Source organism: Mobula hypostoma, chromosome 11, assembly GCF_963921235.1.
Source record: "Mobula hypostoma chromosome 11, sMobHyp1.1, whole genome shotgun sequence".
Classification (NCBI taxonomy): Eukaryota; Metazoa; Chordata; class Chondrichthyes; order Myliobatiformes; family Myliobatidae; genus Mobula; species Mobula hypostoma.
This window is the reverse complement of record NC_086107.1, coordinates 13,194,623-13,217,308: the sequence shown is the minus strand read 5'-3', so window position 1 is coordinate 13,217,308 and position 22,686 is coordinate 13,194,623. Positions and strand designations below refer to the sequence as shown.

The 22,686-nt window shown below is 43.6% G+C and overlaps 1 protein-coding gene across 3 annotated transcripts in view; it reads right to left on the bottom strand.

The window, feature by feature from the left end:
* Nucleotides 1–22,686, bottom strand: part of shank2b (SH3 and multiple ankyrin repeat domains 2b) — a 1,127,200-nt gene that overhangs the window by 13,521 nt on the left and 1,090,993 nt on the right. For all 3 annotated transcript variants that reach the window (XM_063061684.1, XM_063061685.1, XM_063061687.1), the window contains exons 22-23: nucleotides 18,041–18,152; nucleotides 13,666–15,976 (exon numbers count right to left, since the gene is read on the bottom strand). In XM_063061684.1, coding sequence (XP_062917754.1) covers nucleotides 13,666–15,976; nucleotides 18,041–18,152 — 2,423 coding nt within the window. The remainder of the gene's footprint in view (nucleotides 1–13,665; nucleotides 15,977–18,040; nucleotides 18,153–22,686) is intronic.

The following is a 22,686-nucleotide window of genomic DNA, read 5'->3' as shown; positions in this document are numbered from 1 at the left end:
GAATAAAAAAAACACAAGTTCTGGAAATAAAAACACACAGCCACTTGCATTGGGTCTTGTTATAACAATGCAGCGGGAGATGGGAGTTTATAAAATTATGGTAGGCATAGACAGAATAAAGATTAAAGATTGGGGGTGTACTGGACAGTGAGGAAGGTTAGCAGGGCTTGCAGAAGGGTCTACATCAGCTGGGAAACTGGGCTGAAAAAATGACAGATGGAATTTAACACAGACAAGTGCGAGGATTTGCACTTCGCTAGGACCAACCATGGTGGGTCTTGCATAGTGAATGTTAGGGCACTGAGGAGTGTGGTAGAACAAAGCGATCTGGGAATACAGCTCCATAATTCATTGAAAGTCGCATCATAGGTAAGTTTGTAGATAGTGTAGAGAAAAGCTGTAGGCATATTGGCCCTCATAAATCAATATACTGGGTACAGAAGATAGAATGTTATGTTGAAGTTGTGTAAGATGTGGGTGAGGCCTAATTTGGAGTATCGTGTGCAGTTTGGTCATCTACCTACAAAGGGTGAAAGAGTACAGAGAAAACTTACAAGGATGTTGCTGGGTCTGGAGGATCTGAGTTGTAGGGAAAGATTGAATAGATCAGGACTGTATAACTTAGAATGTAGATGATTGAGAGGAGAGTTGATAGATGTATACAAAATTATGAGGGGTATAGATAGGGTAATGCAAGCAGGCTTTTTCCACTGAGGTTGGGTAGGACTACATCTAGAGGTCATAGGTTAAGTGTGAAAGGTGAAAAGTTTAAGGGGTACATGAAAGGAAATTTATTCACTCAGAAGGTCAGGAAAGCGTGCATTGAGCTGCCAGTGCAAGTGGTTGCATGTGAGCTCAATTTCAACGTTTAAGGGAAGTTTGGATAGGTACATGGATGGTAGGGTTATGGAGGCCTATGGGAGTAGGCAGTTTAAGTGGTTTTGGTTGCATTAGATTGGCCACATCATGCGAAGAGAGACGTTAGAACATTTAGTTACAACTGGAAAGCTGGAAGGAAAAAGAAGCAGAGGCAGACAGAGAATGAAAATGATAGATGGAATAACATCATGGTTAGAAACAACTACAATTCAGAGAGTCAGGGATCGTGATGGATGTAGAGCCATGATAACCCATGCCAAACGGCAAGGCACCTGAATGACTGAGATGGGCCAAAAGGCCTGTTTCTGTGCTGTACTTCTCTATGACTCTATTAATTTTATTTCTTACATCTACATCAATACAAAACATGAAATGGGTTGTTTTACATCAATGAGCAACACAGTCCAATACTGCCGCCACACTTCCGCTGCAAACATGGCAAGCCCACAACTTACTAACCATAACCAGTACATCGCTGAGTGTAGGAGGAAAGCCATATGGAGAATGTACAAACTCCTCACCCTTAGTGGCGGGAACTGAAGATCGCCATTGCTGTAACATGTTGCGCTAACTGCTAGTCCATTGTACCAACTGAATAGACATCTGGCAACTTTTTTCCTGGGTTAGAAATGTCTAATACTGGCAGGCATGCATTTAAGGTGAGAGGGGGAAAGTTGAAGGAGATGTGCAGGGCAGGATCTTACACAGAGAGTAGTGGGTGCCTGGGATGTGCTGTCATGGATGGCAGTGGAGGCAGATATGGCAAAGTAACACACACAAAATGCGGCTGGAACTCAGCAGGTAGGCAACATCTATGGAGAGGAATAAGACTGAGACACTTCATCAGGACATCAGGCCTTGGTCCAAAACATCAGTTCTTTATCCTTTCCATAGGTGCTGCCTGACCTGTTGAGTTCCTTCACGATTTTGTGTGTGTTGCTCTGGATTTCCAGCATCTGCAGAATCTCTTGTGTACAGATATGACAGAGGCATTTAAGAGGCTCTTAGATAGGCACATGAATATGCAGAAAGTAGAGTGGATCATGTGCAGGCAGAACAGAATAGTGTAGTTGGGCATTGTTAGCTTAATTAGTCCTGTACGGCATTGTGGAGCGAAGGATAAAGTGAGTGAAATAGGTTAAATATGCATTCAACGGAATTTTTTATCCTATTTGTGCAAAGTTTAGTAATAATGGAGAACATGTGGACACAGGAAACAGTAGATATTTTCCTTGTTATCTGGAATCTGGAGCAACACAGGAGATGCTCGAGGAACTTGTGTCAGACAGCACTTAGGAGAGAAAATGGACAGCTGAATTTTTGGGTCAAAACCCTTCATCTGGATTGGTGAATGTACCCAGGATTAGTAGGGCCATTCAGCCCATCGAGTCTGCTTTGCCAGTCAATCATGGCTGATTTATCTTCCCTCTCAACCCCATTCTCCTGCCTTCGCCCCAAAATCTTTGACACCCTTACCAATCAAGAACCTATCAATCTCTGCTTAAAATATATCCAATGACTTGGCCTCCACATTTGCCAGTGGCAATGAATTCCATAGATTCACTCCCCTCTGGTTAGGAAACTCCTCCTCATCTCTATTCTAAAGGGACATCCTTCTATTCTGAAACTGTGCTTTCTGGTCTGAGGCTCTCCCAATATTGGAAACATCCTCTCCACATCCACTCTATCTAGGCCTTTCAATATTTGATAGATTTCAATGAAATCTCTCTCCCCCCCCCCCCACACCCCCATCCCCTCACGACCCATTCTTCTAAACTCCAGTGAGTACAGGCCCAGAGCCATCAAATGCTCCTCATATGTTAACCCTTTCATGGGATAATTCTCATAGAACTTAGCATTCTGATAGTATTTAGTGGCCACCGAGTGTATATTAATGGTCTTTTGCTGCTGTAGCCCATCCACTTTAAGGCTCAACATGCTGTGTGTTCAGAGATGCTCTTCTGCACACTACTCTTGTAACATTTGGTTATTTGATGACTGTCACCTTCCTATCAGATTGAACCAATCAGGTTATTCTCCACTGGCTTCTCTTATTAATAAGACATTTTCACCCACAGAACTGCCACTGGATTTTTTTTTGTTTTATTTCCCATTCTCTGTAAACTCTAGAGACTATCATGTGTGAAAATCCCAGGAGATCAGTAGTTTCCAAGGTAATCAAAACACTCCATCTAGCACCAACAATCATTCCATGGTCAAAGTCACTTAGAACATATTTCCTTTCTATTCCGATGTTTGGTCATGTCTGCATGTTTTTAATGCACTGATTTGCTGCCATGTGATAGGCTGAATAGATCCTTGCATTTACAAGCAAGTGTTCATGTGCTCCCATTAAACTGACCACTGAGTGTAGTAATTTAGCGATATAGATGTGCAAGGATGAAATCAGAGCAGTGTTTCTGACTCGGATTAATTAGACTAGGTTGATGAATTAGTGAAAATGAGTGGAAAGTGCTTGCTCTAAGGTAATTCAGTGATGAAGCTGTTCAAATAAAGGGAATCAATAAAGAAAGTTTAAATATATTTACACAAAGGAAAGGGGTGAGACAGCCAAAACCATAGCTCACTGGACAAATGGATACATGATGGGTAGACTAAGAGTTCCTTTACTTATTAGTCAGATAACCCTACAGAAACCAAGTGCAGTTTAGGCTTGAAATTGGAAGGCAAATTAAAAAAGATATTGGTAAATAAAATTGAAAATTGAAAAATGCTTTACAAGTACAGAAATCACTAAGCCATACAGCAGAGAAATAGACCCTTTGACTCAATTGGTCCATACCTAACAAGGTTCCCATTTGCTTGCATTTGGTCCATATCCCTCTAGACCAGGGGTCCCCAACCTTTTTTGCACTGCGGACCGGTCGACCCGGGGGGTGGGGGGGGTTCAAGTAGGGTTAAACTCACCTCAACATGTCTTTTACAGTTAGGGTTGCCAATTTTCTCGCTCCCAAATAAGCGACAAAAGTAGCAGTCAAATACGGGACACTTGGGTTTACCCCGAGAAAGACTACCGTGACCATGAAGCCTTGTGCGGGCACCTCTGTGCACATACGCATATGTGACATGCGCATGCACGTACGTGCCGATTTTTTTCTCCACAAATCGGTGTTGGCTTAATCTTCCCGACTACACTGTACATACGTTATTTCTACTTTATATAGGCTGTGTATTTATCATATTATTCCTACTTTCACTATATGTTAGTGTTATTTTAGATTTTATGTGTTATTTGGAATGATTTAGTAGGTTATTTTTTGGGTCTGGGAGCACTCAAAAAATTTTCCCATATGAATTAATAGTAATTGCTTCTTCACTTCACGCCATTTCAGCATGAAAGGTTTCATAGGAACGCTCTACCTTAGCGGGGGAAATATGGGACAAACCAATTTAGCCCAATATACGGGATGTCCCAGCAAATATGGGACAGATGGCAACCCTATGTTCAAGTTCAACAGTGCGTGACAGGGAATGAGGAAAAGTGCAGCTGACTCATATCGTTCCCTCACGACCCGGTAGCGCATGAGAGGCTAACTGTGTAGGGTAGTAACTCTGCGAGTCCTGAGGCTTCTGCACCTTCTTCCTGGTGGCAGCAGTGAGAAGAGATCATGGCTTGGGTGGTGGGGATCTGTTGACGATGGATGCTGCTTTCTTAGGACAACGCTCAAAGGTGGGGAGGGATTTACCCATGATGGACTGGGCCATATCCACTACTTTTTGCTATATTTTCCATTCAAGGGCATTGTTGTTTCCATACCAGGCTGTGATGCAGCCAGTCAATATACTCGCACAATATAGTGTGAAGTTTGTCAGGTTTTTAGATGTCATGCCAAATCTTTGCAAGCTTGTAAGGAAGTGTGTAATCAAAGACTCCAGCAAATTTTGACAGATGTACCACGGATGGCATTCAAACTGGTTGCATCACCACTTAGTACGGAGGGGCCACTGCACAGGATTAGAAAAAGCTGCAAGTGTTTGTAGCTCAGCCACGTCCATCAGGGGCACTAGCCTCCCCAGCATTAAGGAAATCTTCAAAAGCTGATGCCTCAAAATGGCAGCATCCATTATAAGAATGCCTACCACTCTGGATGTGCCCTTTTCTCATTGCTATCATTAAGGAGGAGGAAGGAGCCTGAAGACACACATTTAACGTTTTGGTAACAGCTTCTTCCCCTCTGCCAGCAGATTTCTGAACTGTCCATGAATACTAGCTCAATACTTTGCTCAAAATTTTGCACTTATTTATTTTTGTTATGTATTCCTTACTGTAACTTATAGTAATATTGTGTTGCACTGTACTGGAGCCGCAAAACCACACATTTCATGACATGTTTGTCAGTGATAATAAACCTGATGGCGATTGTAATTCTGAACCTTTAACAGCATCTCTCCTACAGCAGAGTGACAAAATCTGAACACCATATTCCAAATGTAGCTTCACTAATGTCTTATCTAACTGCAACATTTCCTCCCAACTTCAAGCCTCAGTGTCCTGAACATGAAAACCAGCATTACAAAAGCCTCCTTCACCACTCAATCCACCTGCATTGCCACTTGAGGGAACTGGGTACGTGAGTATGGTGTCTGACTATCTATAAAATCAGCATCTGTCTAAAGGTAGGTGATCCAGCTAAATAAGTACTTTACAGAAACACAAGAGATTATGCAGATGCTGGAAATCTTGAGCAACATGCACAACATGCTAGAGGAATTCAGCACGTCAGGCAGTATCTACAGAGGGGAAGAAACCATAGAAACCATAGAAACTACAGCACAGAAACAGGCCTTTTGCCCCTTCTTGGCTGTGCCGAACCATTTTCTGCCTAGTCCCACTGACCTGCACACGGACCATATCCCTCCATTAACCTCCCATCCCCTGTCAGCATTTTAGACCAAGACCCTTCATCAGGACTGGAAAGGGGGCAGAAGCCAAAATGAGAACATGGGCAGAGGAGAAGGAGCAAAGGTGATAGATGAGACCAGATGAGGGGGGAAGGTAGATGTGTGGGGGAGGGGAGGCGATGATGTAAGAAGCTGGTAGGTGATAGGTAGAAGAGGTAAATGGCTGAAGAGAAATCTAATAGGGGAGGACAGTGTGCCATGGAAGAATGGGAAGGAGGAGGGAAAGCAGAAGGAGATGATGGGCAGGGGAGGAGAAAGGGTGAGAAGGTAACCAGAATGGGGAATTGAACAAGAGAGAAGAGAGGAGAGCAGAGTAATTACTGGTAGTTGGAGAAATTGATGTTCATGCTATCAGCCTAGAGGCTCCCCAGACGGAATATGAGATACTGCTCCTTCAACCTCAGTTTGGCCTCATCATGGAAGAGAAGGAGGCCGAGGACAGACATGTCAGAATGGGAATGAGAAGTTGAATTGACATGGGTAGCTACTAGGAGATCTTGCCTTTTGTGGCGTTCATAGTGAAGGTGATCAATAAAGAGGTTCCCCAAATCTGTGTTGGGTCTCACCAAAGTAGAGGAAGGAGCACTGGGAGCACCTGATACAATGGATGACTGGATACAATAGAATACTGCCATCTTCACAAAACAGACAATGTTGCCAATGTTGTGGTAAAACAAAAAAAATGTGAAATATTCAGAGAAAGATAAATACAACTAAAGAGGTCGAGCATCTTTAAAAGTGCACATGATCAGTCCACATGAAAAATATTTCTCTGCTGTTTAAATGAAGCAAGGAAGGAAATATGGAGGTTCAGACCCACACTTTTCAAACCTCCCTGGCTTCAGGGTCCCTCATGATAGGTGAATCATAAAAGTGAATCACAACGGATCCAAGGGTGGGTGGTAAATTGAATCCAATATTGGCTTGGTGGTAGAAAACAAAGGGCCATGGTTGACAGGGAATTTTGTGACCTGAAGGCTATAGCAGTAAGGTTCCATAGGGATCAGTATTTAGTGCCTGGGGTATATTAATAACTTCAATGTAAGTTAGGAGATATGATGAAGGTACTTAGAGATGATACAAGAACAATGGTCTGATTGACTGTCAGTGGGTAAATTTAGATTGTGGAAGGTAATAGAGTGTCTGGTCTACTGGATGGTGAAGTGGCAAATGGAAGTCAACCTTCAGAGATGAGGTATTGTCTTATGGAGGTACAAGAGGCAAAGGAATAAACAATAAGTGAGAGGTGTGGAGGAAGAGGAAGCCTCCCCTCTATGGACACTATCTATACTTCTCACTGCCTCAGTAAAACAGCCAGCAGACGTTCTTTTTTCTCCCCTTTCCCACTGGGCAGAAGATACAAAAGCTTGAAAGCACATCCCACTCAAGGACAGCCTCTATGCCAATGTTACCAGACTCTTGGATGGACCTCTTGTACAATTAAATCGACTCTTGGCCTCACAATCTACTTCATTCTAATCTTACCTTTTAAAGATTTAACCACACTGCACCTTTTCAGTAGCTTGTACACTTCATTCATTGTTATTTGTTTATCTTATTTTATCTCAGTGTATTGATTTGATGTGAATGAACAATAGCCAAGATAAGCTTTTCACTATATCTTGGTACATGTGACAACAATAAACCAATACCAAAACTAATGTTGCACGTTGAAGACCTTTCATCTGACAAGGGTCTTCAACTTGGAGGGCCCGGTATATTCTGCTGAAAGGGGAGGCCTTCAACTTGAAACTTAGTTTCTGGTTCTACGTATACTGCCTGTACTGATGAGCGTCATAGAGTACGGCACAGAAATAGGCCCTTCAACCCTCTAGTCCATGCTGAAACATTTAAACTGCCTAGTTCCATGGACCTGCACCCAGACCATACCTCTCCATACCCCTGCCATCTATGTATCTATCCAAATTGCTCTTAAATGTTGAAATCAAGCTCACATGCACCACTTGCGCTGGCAGCTCATTCCACACTCTCACGGCCTTGAAATGGTAGAATTATCTGAAGGTGCTTGTGCTAATGCCATACTGGAAGGAGATCATAATTAACAGAATATTACATTTGTAATTTACCAAATTGGTGGCATTTTGAATAGTGTAGAAGGTTGTAGGTTACAAGAAGGCATTGACAGGAAGCAGAGCAGAGCTGAGAAGCGGCAGATGGAAAAGTGTGAAGTGATACACTTTGGAAGGTTGAGCTTGATGGCAGAATACAAAGTTAATGGCAGGACTCTTAGAGTGTGGAGGAATAGAGGCATCGGGGGTTCCAAGTCCACAGATCCTTTAAAGTTGCTGCACATGATGATAAGAAGGTGTATGGTGTGTTGGCCTTTGTTAGATGCGGGATTGAGTTCAAGAGCTGAGAGTATATTTATAATCAGGAACATTTAATGTTAATCTTCCCAACATTAAATCTGCTGCTCCTGTTTCAGAACTTCATCCAATATAATGTGTCGATAAATCCCTCAAAGTTGCAGTGCAAATTGATAGGGTGGTTAAGGTGGCATGTGGTGTGTTGATCTTCATTGGTTCAAGAGCTATGAGGTAAAGTTGCAGTTCTATAAAACTCTGGTTAGACCACATTAGGCATCAGTTCTTGTCACCTCATTACAGAAAGGATTTAGAAGCTTTAAAAAAGGTGCAGAGGTGATTTACCAGGTTGCTGTTTGGATTAGAGAGTATGCCTTATGAGAAAAGACTGAGTAAGCTAGGGCTTTTCTCTTTGGAGCAAGTGAGCATGAGAAAGAACTTGAAAGAGATGTATAAAATGATAAGAGGCATAAATAAAGTGGACAGGCAATACTCTTTTTTTCCCCAGAGTAGCAATTGTAAATATGAGAGGGCAAAACTTTTAAGTGTTTGGAGGAAAGTACAGGGGGAATGGAGTGGTAGGTACAAGGAGCACGCTGCCTGGTATGGTGACAAAGGCAGATTTTTTTAAGGCATCCGTTAGTCTTGCGAGACCATGGATGTGCGCCTGGAAAGTCTTCACTCTCCAGGGCGCAGGCCTGGGCAAGGTTGTATGGAAGACCGGCAGTTGCCCATGCTGCAAGTCTCCCCTCTCCACGACACTGATGTTGTCCAAGGGAAGGGCAAGTGCCGATGCAGCTTGGCACCAGTGTTGTCACAGAGCACTATGTGGTTAAGTGCCTTGCTCAAGGACACAACACACTGCCTCAGCTGGGGATTGAACTCACGACCTTCAGGTCGCTAGTCGAGTGCCTTAACCACATGCCCACACAAAGTCAGATACATTAGGGATATTTGAAAGAGTCTTAGATAGGCACATGGACGAAAGAAAGGAGGAGGGCTATGTGGAAGGGAGTAGATTAAACGATTGTGGGTCGAAGGGTCTGCACTGAGCTGAACTGTTCAGTCGTCTAGACCAGGGATTCCCAACCTGGGTTCCACGGACTCTTTGCTTAATGGTATTGGTCCATGACATAAAAAAAGGTTGAGAATCCTTGCTCTATAATGTACAGCAGCTCAAATTTGTTAATTTACACGAATAGTGTGCAAATTGTAACATCTTTGTGTACTTGTTACACTTTCCAATATCTTTTGCACAATTTTTGAAAATATAACATCTATGATGTAAATGTTGGGTTAGTTTAGTCACATCATAAAGTTAACCAGTCACTGTACGTCAATATGTCGAGGGAGAAGAACATTAACGTATATCCAACAAAGTTCTCTCTTCCACTATCCACCTGCAAGGACATGCATCAAGTTCATCTCAATCCAGAGTTTTCATGGGAAATATTATCAGCACAGCCAGTTTTCCTCTTGTCACATGTTCAGGCATTTAAACTTGCTGCACTAATTTCCAGGAGGTGGTGTTGTTTCTGAGAATCTGATCATCATGTCTGGCTCGGGTCTGGATCCAGTAATGGGACTGAAACATTAAAACATACACTGAAAATCCAGTGTGGGACTGAAGGAATGTTAGACAGTAAATCAAGTCAATGGGTTACTCTTTAACATGTACATAGACTCAATGGCCAGTTTATTAGACACCTCCTGTATCCAATAAAGTAGTCACTGAGCAAATGTTCATTGTCTTCTGCTGCTGTAGCCCATTCACTTCAAGGTTCGATATGGTTTGTGTTCAGAGATGGTTCTCTGCGCACCACTGTTGTAACGCATGGTTATTTGAGTTATTGTCAGATTGAATCAGCCTGGCTATTCTCCCCTGAACTCTCTCATTAACAAGATGTTTTCATCCACAGATCTGCCACTCACTAGATGTTAGTTATTTGCTTTTGTGTTTTTTTGTACCATTCCTTGTTAACTCTAGAGACAGTTGTTTGTGAAAATCCCAGGAGACTATTAGTTTGCAAAATACTCAAACCACCCTGTCTGGCACCAACAGTTATTCCACAGTCAAAGTCACTTAGATCACATTTCTTCCCTATTCTGATGTTTGGCCTGAACACCAACTCAAAATCTTGACTATGTCTGCATGCTTTTATGCATTGAGTTGCTGCCATGTGATTGGCTGATTAGAGAGTTGCATTAATGAGCAGGTGTATAGGTGTACCTAATAAAGTGGCCACTGAGTGTAAAGGATCCTACGGTAACAGTCGGAAGAGCGGAGTGGGTTTCTTTATGTTGTATTGAACAATTACATCTATTAAATCTTACTGCAAGAACTATTTGTCTCTTACCATATTACTGTTTATTAGAGCTTGCTGCACACAAGTTGACTGCTAACTTTCCTGTAACAGTGAAGACGTTTCATTGCTTTGGGGCATCGTCAAAGAGATGTGAGATGTGCTACAGAAATACCAGCTTGTCTTTTCTTTTAGTCAAGAGGTCAATATTGAGTAGAAAGAGAAACACTAGTTAACACCACATAAAGAGGAGTTCTAGGGAAAGGAGGTGTAGGCAGGGGCTTTATTCACTGGGACATAGGATACTAAGAGATGACCTTATTGAGATGGGCACATTCATATAGAGTACAGATAGAGTGAATGTACTGTACTGTGCAAAATTCTTACACATCTATATCTATATACACTGTACTGTATATCTATTAACAATTAGGGTGCCAAAGACTTGTGCACAGTTCTTTAGTAATTTAATGTATTACACTGTACTGCTACCACAAAAAAACAAATTTCATGACATGTGTGAATAATGATAAATCTTATTCTGATATGGGTCTCTATTGTGGACCCACATCAGAGAATGGGAAGGAGGCAGGGAGAGGGGAATCATCGTTGGGAAAAGAGGAAGGGAGTGGGGAGGAAGTGGGAAGCACCAGAGAGACATTCTGTAAACCAAATGTTTGGGATCAAACGACCTTGCCTGGTGTCTCAGGGCTGGATGTGCCTCCCACCCGCATCCCTGGCAATCCTCTGCCACTTGTCCCACACTCCTCCTGTGTCGCTCCACCCTCCCCGTTCCCAACATCCTTTGCTTCTGCCAGATTTGTAATCTCATTCTCCACTCGAAGTTGGCAAGTACAGTACTGTGCAAAAGTCTTAGGCATCTTAACTATATATATGTGCCTAGGACTTTTGTACAGAATCAGAAACAGGTTTAATATCACTGCCATATTTTGTGAAATTTGTTGTCTTTGCAGCAGCAGTTCGATGCAATATATAATAATAGAGAAAAAAGCAGTGAATTACAGTAAACATATATATTAACTAATTAAATTAAATAAGTGGTGCAAAAATAGAAATAAAAAAGTAGTGAGTTAGTGTTCATGGGTTCAATGGCCATTCAGAAATTGGATGGAAAAGGGGAAGAAGCTGTTCCTGAATCATTGAGCGTGTGCCTTCAGGCTCCTGTTGGTAGCAATGAGAAGAGGGCATGCCCTGCGTGATGGAGGGCCCTTAACGCCGCCTTTTTGAGGCATTGCTCTTTGAAAATGTCCTGGATACTACTGTGTCCAGTGCCAGTGATGGAGCTGACTACTGTACATACTCTTTTTTTCCCCAGAGAAAGGGAATCAAAAACTTAGAGGGCACATCTTGAATATAAGAGGGAATAGATTTCAAAGGGACCTGATGGATATCTTCTTTATGCAGAAAGTGATGCATATGTGGAATGAGCTGCCAGAGAAAGTGGCTGAGGCCAGTATAATATCAACATTTAAAAGATATTTGGACAGTTTCATGGATAGGAAAGGTTTAGAGGGGAATGACCAAATGAGGGACTTGCTGAGGTGACATCTTGAATAGAACGAATGGGTTGGAGTGAAGGGCCTCTTTCTGTGTTGTGCTTTATCTTGAGTGCAGATGAGAACAATCAGGGAAATGAATGACCATGTGAAGGAGACTCTATAACTATGATTTGAGGGGAATGTGGGGAGAGTGAAATGTATAGGATTAGAGTAAATGATCTCAAACCTCTGTTGCCTTGTGGCTGTACCCACTCATGGAGAATGCTTCAGAAGTAAACCCTGAGGAAAACTCTGGAGCTGGAGTCCCTAAGGCAGTCCTACACTGAGTTTAATGCTGACTGGCAACTCCTGTGACGCTACTGGTGTCAAACTGTGTTGATTTCTGCCATTCCTTTGGGTTCATCAGCTGTGTGGAGAATCAGCTGCTGCATGGGCAACAGCTTGCTCTCCATATCTGTACTGCCCTGGCTTGCGTATCACGTAGACAGCTCACATTCAACATCCATGGTTGACCTCAACCAATGGATGGGCCCAGTTTTGCATGTATAACTATAGCTTGCATTGAACAAACACTTACTCAATTCACAGACTTCTTGGGCTGTGAATTTAAGACAGACTCAGGTTACATCCTGGTCTTGGGTGGGGCGGCGGGGTGATGCTCCTTAGCAACAGAATAAAATGAGAAAATGACCACTTTAGCAAGCTTTGAACGCATTCCCTCCCTCTGCTCTTCTTTAAGAGGCAAAACTAATTTAAAATAGGCTTCATGAGTTCTTTGGGGTTAATGACAAAATATCTTCTTTTAAGGCCTCGTAAACTAAATCACAGCTGTACAAGTCTCAAAACTTAATTCAAAAGTTAACTCACTGGACATTAAGAAAAATAACAAAATGCAACACCGTGACAAAATTAAGGTTGTTAATTTCATTGATGTTATATTTTATGCTTAAATAGTAACATAGCATGGTAGTTACGTAACTGGGCTAATGTTTCTGGGACTAATTCAAATCCCATTACAGCAGCTGAGAAATTTAAATTCAAATGACTAAATGAATCCAAAATTTAAAAAAAACTGCTGTTGGTATGGTAACCATGGAACTATGAGATTGCTGTACAAACTTAAATGGTTCGCATATGTGCTTCAGAGAAGGGAATCGATCATTTTTACCTTGTTTGGTTTGCATACAACTCCTGACCCTCTGAAATGGTCTGCCCCACCTCTCAGCTCAGAGCCAATTAAGCAATGGGGTGGGGGATGTCTAGGATCAGAGGGAACAGCCTTGGAATACAAAGGTGTCCCTTTAGAACAGAGATGAGGAGGAATTTTTTTAGCCAGAGGTTGGCAAGTCTGTGGAATTCACTGCCACAGATGGCTGTAGGGGCCAAGTCACTGGGCATATTTAAAGCAGACGTTGATAGGTTCTCGATTATTAAGGGCTTTAAAGGTTATGGGGAGAATGCGGGAGAATGGGGTTCAGAGTAATTAAAGATCAGACATGATGGAATGGTGTCTCAGACTCAATGGGCCAAATAGCCTAATTCTATTCCTGAGCCTTATGGTGATCATCAACGTGATGATTTCTTAGCTGCCCTCTGAAATAGTCTGGGACACCACTCAGCTCAAGGCCAATTAGGACTAGGTATTAAGTGTCATTCTGGACAGTCATGTGGCTCCTTCTGTGAACGGATAAGACTAAGTAACTGGCTTGCCATTACCTTGTGCTGTAAAGAACTCCTCTGGACACCGAAGGTGAATCCAAGGCCTCTGCTGGTTTGGGCACCTTTTCCTTGTTCATCTGCTGTAGTATGGAGTTCAATTCACTAATGACGTTTGCCTTCGCGTCTGTGGCTGCTGGAGCCTTTATATCTGGCCCATCACCCCATAGCTTTGAGGTCCTCTGCTGTGGGGATTTAAGTGTTTCAGGTGGGATGGGACCTGGTGGTGGAGGTGGTGCGGGCGGTGGCATGAACAGGCCATCAAAGTTTTCCTCTATTAAAGCGTCCTTGTAAATTGCATTATTTTTATTGATAATGGGCTTGACTTTTGGCTTTGGAGGGACTGGAGGCTTGTCAATGAGAAATGTCTGCCCATCTGCATAGACTGTGCAAGTATCTAGGTTCTCCCCTGCTTCAGAGGACAGTGTGGAGATACTGGAAACGGTGGAGACAGTGCTTGTCGTTTCCAAGTGGTGGTCACTGTTGCTGCGACTATCCACCTCTTCGATCCCTGAATCAATAACGCTCTCGGTGGTCTCCCGTGGGGCAGCGGCAAAGTTTGGGGGCAATGAGTCGGAGAGACCCAGGGGCTTCTTTGCCTCGGGAGGCGCACCGCCGCCCTCCTTCCTGACCGGCGGGGGCAGTGTGGCCGCTTTGTTCTGCCGCAGTAGATCAGAGAGGGACGGGATGATCGGAGGGTCCTCAGTGCTCTCAAAGCTGTTGGCGAACTCCAGTGGGGGAGGCAGCGGCTCGGTGAAGAGGAAGTCCTCGTCCACGTCGATGGAGGCCAGCGGCGGTGGCGGGATGCGGAATGGCAGCACGCCTGGGTCTTCGACGGAACTGACAGTGATGATGGTCTTGGCGGCTGCTCCCTGCCGCTCCCAGGTGGTGCTCACCGGCGGGTTTCCTGCCTCGCCTTCCGCGCTCCTGCTCTCCTCCCGGGGCTTGGCCCCGGCCTCCGAGTGCACCATCAGCAACCCAGCCGAGGCCTCGGGGCCATCGCCAGGCGCCGCTTTCTTGTCCTCACCCTTCTTCTTCTCCTCCTCCTCCTTCCCAGTGTCTATCTCTGCTTTCAGATGGACTTCCTTCCTCGGAGCGGCTGAGGTTGGATTTGCTTTGGCCGAGCTCGAGGCCGAGGCCGCCGTCTTCGTGTCGATATAGAGGGGCTTGCTGAGCTCAGATTTGGCGGGTTCGGCTTTTCCGGCATTTTGCAGAGGCTGATCTTTCGTTGCCCGCCCTCTTGCCGCCAATGCCATGGCCAAAGGGGTGTTCGAATCCAGTGCTTTTCCCATTACGGGGTGCACGTAATTACTGCTATCATTGGGGATGTTGGACGCACTCACTGCATTTCCATCGTTGCACTCAATGTCTTCCTTCTTTGAGGCGATGTTCAGTATCCTCGAGCTGCTGTGCGTCCGCTGAGTGTTGGTTTCCGCGCTGCTGTAATTTGTGCCGCTGGCTTTGGACGACGGCACCATGAGGTGACTGTACCGCTCCTCGTTGCCGAACATCCCCTCGTCGATCGACTTGGAGTGCCTCAGCCGCCCGCTGGGCAGCAGCCCCACATCTTCATCCCCCATGTCCGTCGAGAGGAAGGCGGGGGAATGGCGCTTGGCTTCTATCCTCTTCTCTCTGTCCCTTACCGCCCCAGCGATCGCCGCTGCAAACGGGTTACAGAAGCCATCGTCGGGCCTGAGGTGCCCCTGATGCTCTGAGACCTGGGTGTCGATTTCCATGCTACTCCCCTGGCTGCTTTTGCCGCTGCTGCTGGTAGAAGGCTCCTTCACAATGATGGTGGGGATGGGGATTGAACACGTTTTCTCCGGACTGTCTTCCACCTTGGACTGCTTCACCAGCTGGCCTTTCCTTCTGGCCGGCTTGGCAGGGACGTACACTGCCTTATTTCCGGTGGTCCCGACGTCAGAGTATGGGTTCTCCGGCATGTTGCTCCTCCTGTTACGCATGGTCTGGTGTGAGCTAGTGTTAGGCTTGTACTGGTCCTCAGAATCCACGGAATACTGTTGGGAATCTTGCCGGTAATACATCGCTTTCTTCTGCCTCTCTGAACTGATTGTTCCTGTGCTCTCTGGTCTGTTGGAATTATGGGTTCTTAATCCAGAGTTATGATTGAAGCCCGGCTTTATTGTACCATAACTCCGAGGACCAGAGGGCTTGGGTGTGTTGTAAGGTGGTGAAGGAGGCGAAACTGAAGGGGGAGGTGGGATATCTTCAGCAGTATCTGGCATCGACAAACTTCTGGTAAATTTCAGTAGTGGAGGAGCTAAGAATTGTTTCTCTTCTTCTAACATACCTGCACACACACAGAAAGAGCTCACATTAATATCATTTTGGTAGGTGGATACTTGGCAAACAATATTTCTTACAGCAACAGTGAATAGACTTTTGGTGGCCTGGTCTTGAGACTGTTAGTGCTTGACCCAGCAACCTAAATCCATATTAGGGATTGGGATACAAAGATTAGGATTGTTACCTCACAGTTGATTCAGTAAGATGCACCCCATTACTTCACCATGCTTGGAGACAGAAGGCTACAGATACCGGGAATCAGGAGCAAAAGACAAACAAGTGGAGAAGCTCAATGGGTCAGGCAGAATCTGTGGAGGGAAATGGACAACTGACCAGTCCTACCTTATTAAGAGTTCATATAATCACCATGTTTGGGCCTATTTTTGGGGTTAGGACCTTCAGTGAACATTGGCTTCAGCAATCAACCTTCAGATCTGCATATGGATTGTAGATAAAATTTAAAGTGCATCTCCGAACAGTAATATGCAGACTAGGAAACAGGAATTTAAGGATTGTATTTGCATGAATCCAATCGACATCCCATTACATGAATACGACAGTAAAGAACACTTATTTTGAGTGTGTTGGAGGGGAGATCCTGGCATTTGAAACTGTTACATGTAACTCAAAAGAAGCATTATGAGGGCATTGTAACTATGGAAACTGTCCTGTTATCTTTGTTCTTTAATATATAAAAATGTGCTGCAATGTTAGGTCAGTGCGTCTTCCTATCTCAATTCTAAAGGTCTGTCAGCTCATTTGTAAATGTGTGTATCGAATAAAAAGACTACTTTAAATCCACCAGCTGTCTCTCTCTGGTGACATTGTTCATGTTACAACACACCAATCCAGTTGAAGTGTCTCGACCCAAAGCATCAATTGTCTACGGTATATCTCTCTACAGATGCTGCCTGACTCTTGAGTTCCTCCACCAGCTTGAATTTTGCTTCTGTTTAAGCATGTTTACATTGGGAACACAGATAATGTCAAAGTGTAAGGACACTTACAGTGAACACCGAAACTACTGCAGGATGGATTTCCTTTCAACATTCAAGATCCTTGTCCAAAGCACATCATTTATTTCGATGGATGTATAAAACTCTGAGAGGTATACAGTAGATAGGGCAGGTAGAATCCATCCCTAGCTGGAGATGGCAAATACTAGAAGGGGAAGGGAGAAGTCTGAAAGGAGATTTTGTTTTCACACACAGATTGCTAGGTGCTGGGAACTTGCTGCCAGAAAGCAATGTTTAAGAGGCAGGGAACAGAAGAATACAGACCATGTGCAGGTAGATGGGATTAAGGGATGAGGGGTCTTTTCCTGTGTTGTTCTGCTCTGCGTCCTATGAATAAACAATAGGAACTAGCATGCATAGAACTTGATGCAGCCAACTCATCTGCTGTAGTTGTTGCTTTTATGGAGAAAAAAAGTACTCATTGATGATATGGCTCAGATATTAACGTGCATGGTGCAATTTTCTCTCTCCTAGTATTGTAAAGGAGGCAATAGGATATTTACTTTTAATGGGTTACCAATTTCATTAAAATACTGGAGCCTTGATTTGGTTCCAGGCTATTAAGCATTTCCACAAGAATACTTGTCAAAGGTAATTTCTTGCCTTGTATGTCTGGGAAAGTGTGACATAAATCAAGGCAGCCAAAAGCTTTCGTTAATTAGCGTGCTGGAATCGTTTGCAAGTGCAAATGAAAGAAGCTGGATTATTTACTGGTTAATGGCCAATAGTCCCAGTTTTATGCAGAAAAAAAATCCAGGCATGGTTTTCCAAACAGCAGAGTGGCACATTCCCCAAATTCCGATCTCAGCTCAAAGCAGAAGAGCAGGAAACACTACCTTCCAGGGTCCGTGACTCAGCTGGCTCAAGAAAGATTGGCAGGGGATCGGCAAAATAGTGTGGACATTATTTAAAAAAAAACTCAAACGTAAATTATACAAAGAACTGGTTTTAGACTTCATATGCATGTCTTCCATATAACAAATCATTGCAACATTAAAAATCCGTAGATAATTTTGTTGAAGTTAACACAAGCCCAGCTTTGGCCATATTACCTATAGATTTCTGCCTTCGCATAGTTCCACGTGGAATTTCTAGATAGGGGCTGTTGTGGCTCCCTGGGACTGTAGGAGGCACTACAGCAATACCCTGGCGATCATAGATTGACTGGAAATAGAAAAAGAAGGCTGGTTACTCCACTGTTAGTAACATTAACTGCTGTTTGATTTAATACTGAACCGCTTTCTGGCAGGCGGCCCAATACAGGCCTAGGGCAACTACGTCTGCCCCCCTCTACCCGCCTCCACTCTCACACAGAATAAATTCAGGTTATGTTATGAGGAGAGGTTACCGTAAGACATAGGATCAGAATTAGGCCATTTGATCACAGCCGATTTATTTTCCCTCTCAACCCCATTCTCCTGCCTTCTCTGCTTTGATGTCCTGACTAATCAACAACCTAACTCATCCAACACACATCAAAGTTGCTGGTGAACGCAGCAGGCCAGGCAGCATCTCTAGGAAGAGGTGCAGACGACGTTTCAGGCCGAGACCCTTCGTCAGGACTAACTCATCCTCTGCTTTAAATATGTAAAACCAGAAATCAGGGCTGCACTCTCTGGATTTTAAAACATTGAATTTTGTAAGATAGCACGAGGAATTGGTAGGGTAGATGGAGAGACATGCATCATCATGGTCTCCCACTATCCAGGCTATATCTTGTTCTCAATGTTGTCGTCAGGTGAAGGTTCAGGAGAGTGAAGACTCGCACCTCAAGATTCCTCCCCAATATTAGCAGGTTTTTGAACCAACCTGAGAAACGCTAACATCTCTATAAGACTGTAGGATATTACACAGAATTATTCCATTTGGCCCATTGAATTATTCAATCATGGCTGAGATTTTGTTTTCCTTTATTGACCCCATTCTATCTCTTACAAATCAAAAACATATCAATCTTTGTCTTAAATACTCTGATGATGTGGTCTCCACAATCTTCTGTGGCAATAAATTCCACAGATTATTTTGGACTACATTTCTTTTCTCTCTCTCTCAACTTGTACTAGTGTCATAATGTTTATTTGGTGGCATACATTATGTATAACTTATATTAATTTATAATAATTTAAATTATGTTAACACCATTGTCACTTTCTTTAATGCACTTGCTGCTGCTGCTTATTTTCTTAGTGATTATGCTCTGTGACAACAACTTGAACTTGGAACCTGGAGAATATGCTTGTGGTTTTAAGAAATGTCGATCTATGGACTATAGCCTAAAATTTACAGCCCAGCTTTTCAGGAATGAATTTACAAATTTGGAACTGTTGTCTATAGTAGATAAGGTGTTAGCTTAGGGACGACTTGTGTAGGAGCAGAACTCTCAATGGATACAATTAAATATTCTCGTTTCAGCCTGATACAGCTAAAAAGCACAACTGCTTCCAAAGTCAGTACAGTCAACAAAGATGTCTTAATGTATTTAAATGAACTATCGCTGTTTAAAACTGACGGAAAAAATGCCAGTTGGGGACAGATTCGTCCTCATAGGATCCCACGCAGAAAGCGTGGCTGTAGATCAGGGTTAGAAGTGCGTTTTAGGAAACAGGGTTTTAAACTCCCAATACCGACTATTTTGCAGGCAAATGTGCAGTCTCTGGTGAATAAAACTGATGATCTCAGAGCTGTGGTGCTGAATCAGAGGGACATTAGGACCGTGTGTGTCCTTTGTTCGACGGAATCCTGGTTAATTCCTTCCATACCGGATGCAGCGATTCAGATCTACGGGTTTATTATACACCATCAGGATAGATCTATAGAGTCTCTCAAAAGCAGAGGTGGAGGAGTATGCCTCATGATCAACTCTTCTTGGTACACAAATATATCAGTGCTGTCCCAATTCTGCTCGCCAGACCTGGAATATTTAGCAGTTAAGTGCCATCCTTTTTACCTACTGTGGGAGATTTCCAGGATCATTTTGGTAGCAGTATACATTCCACCTCAGGTCAATGTCAATCAGGCTTTAGATGATCTGAGCAATGAGATCAACAAGCATGACAGCGCACCCTAACGCCTTCACCATTTTAACCAGGCCAGTCTGAAGAAACTCACTCAGCAATTATCATCAACAGATCACTTGCAACCCGGATCATTGTTACACCATCATCAAGAACGCCTACCTTGCTATTCTACGCCCTCACTTTAGGAAGTCTGATCACCTAGCTGTACTTCTACTCCCTGAGCATAGGCAGAGACTGAAGACTGCAGCACCAGCAGTGAGCACCGAGCAGGTATGGACAAGAGAAGCACAGGAGTGCCTACAGGACTGCTTTGAATCGGTGGACTGGACTGTATTCAGAGATTCATCTGCGAACCTGGATGAGTATGCTGCAGTTATTACCGACTTCATTAAAACCTGTGTGGATGAGTCAGTGCCTAAAAGGACTTACTATACATTCCCAAACCAAAAGCCATGAATGAACCAGGAGGTATGTCATCTGCTGAAGGCTAGATCTATGGCATTCAAGTCTGGTGACCCAGGCCTGTACCAAAAAACCAGGTATGATTTGCAGAAGACTATTTCAGGGGAGAAGAGACAATTTCGGTTGAGGTTGGAGGCAACATTGGATGTATAACAACTCTGGCAGGACTTGCAAGACATTACTTCCTACAAAGCGAAACCCAATAAGCATGAATGGCAGCAATGCTTCACTACCAGATGAACTCAACGCCTTCTATGCCCGCCTTGAAAGGGAGAACACAACTACTGCTGTGAAGATCCCTGCTGCACATAATGACCCTGTGATCTCTGTCTCAGAGGTCAATGTTAGGCTGTCTTTAAAGAGAGTGAGCCCTTGCAAGGCGGAAGGTCCCGATGGAGTACCTGGTAAGGCTCTGAAAACCTGTGCCAACCAACTAGCGGGAGTATTCAAGGACATTTTCAACCCCTCACTGTTATGAGCAGAAGTTTCCACTTGCTTCAAAAAGGCAACAATTATACCAGTGCCTAAGAAGAACAATGTGAGCTGCCTTAATGACTATCGACCAATAGCACTCACATCTACAGTGATGAAATGCTTTGAGAGGTTGGTCATGACTAGACTGAACTCCTGCCTCAGTAAGGACCTGGACCCATTGCAATTTGCCTATCTCCCCAATAGGTTAATGGCAGGTGCAATCTCAATGGCTCTGCGCATGGCTTTAGAACACCTAGACAACACAAACACCTATGTCAGGATGCTGTTCATCGATCATTGCTCAGCATTTAATTCCTTCATTCCCATAATCCTGACTGAGAAGCAACAGAACCTGAGGCCTTTGTACCTCCCTCTGCAATTGGATCCTTGACTTCCTAACCGGAAGACCACAGTCTGTGTGGATTGGTGATAGCATCTCCTCCTTGCTGACAACCAACACTGGGGCACCATAGGGGTGTGTGCTTAGCCCACTGCTCTCTATACCTATGACTGTGTGGCTAGGCATAGCTCAAATACCATCTATAAATTTTCTGATGATACAACCATTGTTGGTAGAATCTCAGATGGTGACGAGAGGGCATGCAGGAGCGAGATATACCAACTAGTGGAGTGGTGCCACAGTAACAACCTGACACTCAACGTCAGCAAGACGAAAGAGCTGATTGTGGACTTCAGGAAGGGTAAGACGAAGGAACACATCCCAATCCTCATAGGGGGATCAGAAATGGAGAGAGTGAGCAGTTTCAAGTTCCTGGGTGTCAAGATCACTGAGGACCTAACCTGGTCCCAACATATCCATGCAGTTACAAAGAAGGCAAGACAACAACTGTACTTCATTAGGAGTTTGAAGACATTTGGCATGTCAACAAATACACTCAAAAACTTCGATAGATGCACAATGAAGAGCATTCTGACAGGCTGCATCACTGTCTGTTATGGGGGGGGATACTGCACAGGACCGAAAGAAGCTGCAGAGAGTTGTAAATTTAGTCAGCTCCATCTCGGGTACTAGCCTACAAAGTACCCAGGACATCTTCAAGGAGCGGTGTCTCAGAAAGGCAGCGTCCATTATTAAGGACCTCCAGCACCCAGGGCATGCCCTTTTCTCACTGTTATCATCAGGTAGGAGATACAGAAGCCTGAAGGTACACACTCAGTGATTCAAGAACAGCTTCTTCCCCTCTGCCATCCGATTCCTAAATGTACATTGAACCCTTGAACACGACCTCACTTTTTTAATATACAGTATTTCTGTTTTTTTGCATGATTTTTATTCTATTCAATATACATATACTGTAATTGATTTACTTATTTATTAATTATTATTATTTTCTTCTATATTATGTATTGCATTGAACTGCTGCTCTTAACAAATTTTCACAACACATGCCGGTGATAATAAACCTGATTCTGATTCTAATACTTTTTGATTTTTGTTAACTAAAGGAGGATAATCGCTAGCCTTTTAATGGCAGGTCAACTCATCATAAAATTCATTCAATTTAAGAAAGTAAGCTTGTAAAAGAATCAATAGATAACAAAAAAGAAATACTGTTTTTTATTATTTTATTTATTTAGAAACACAGTGCAGAATCCTTTTGGCCCAATGAGTCCTACTGCGTAGCAATCCACCTGTTTAGCCCTAGCCAGAACAATTTGCAATGACCACTTAACCTACTAACCGGTACGTCTTTGGACTGTGGGCGGAAAACAGAGCACCTGGA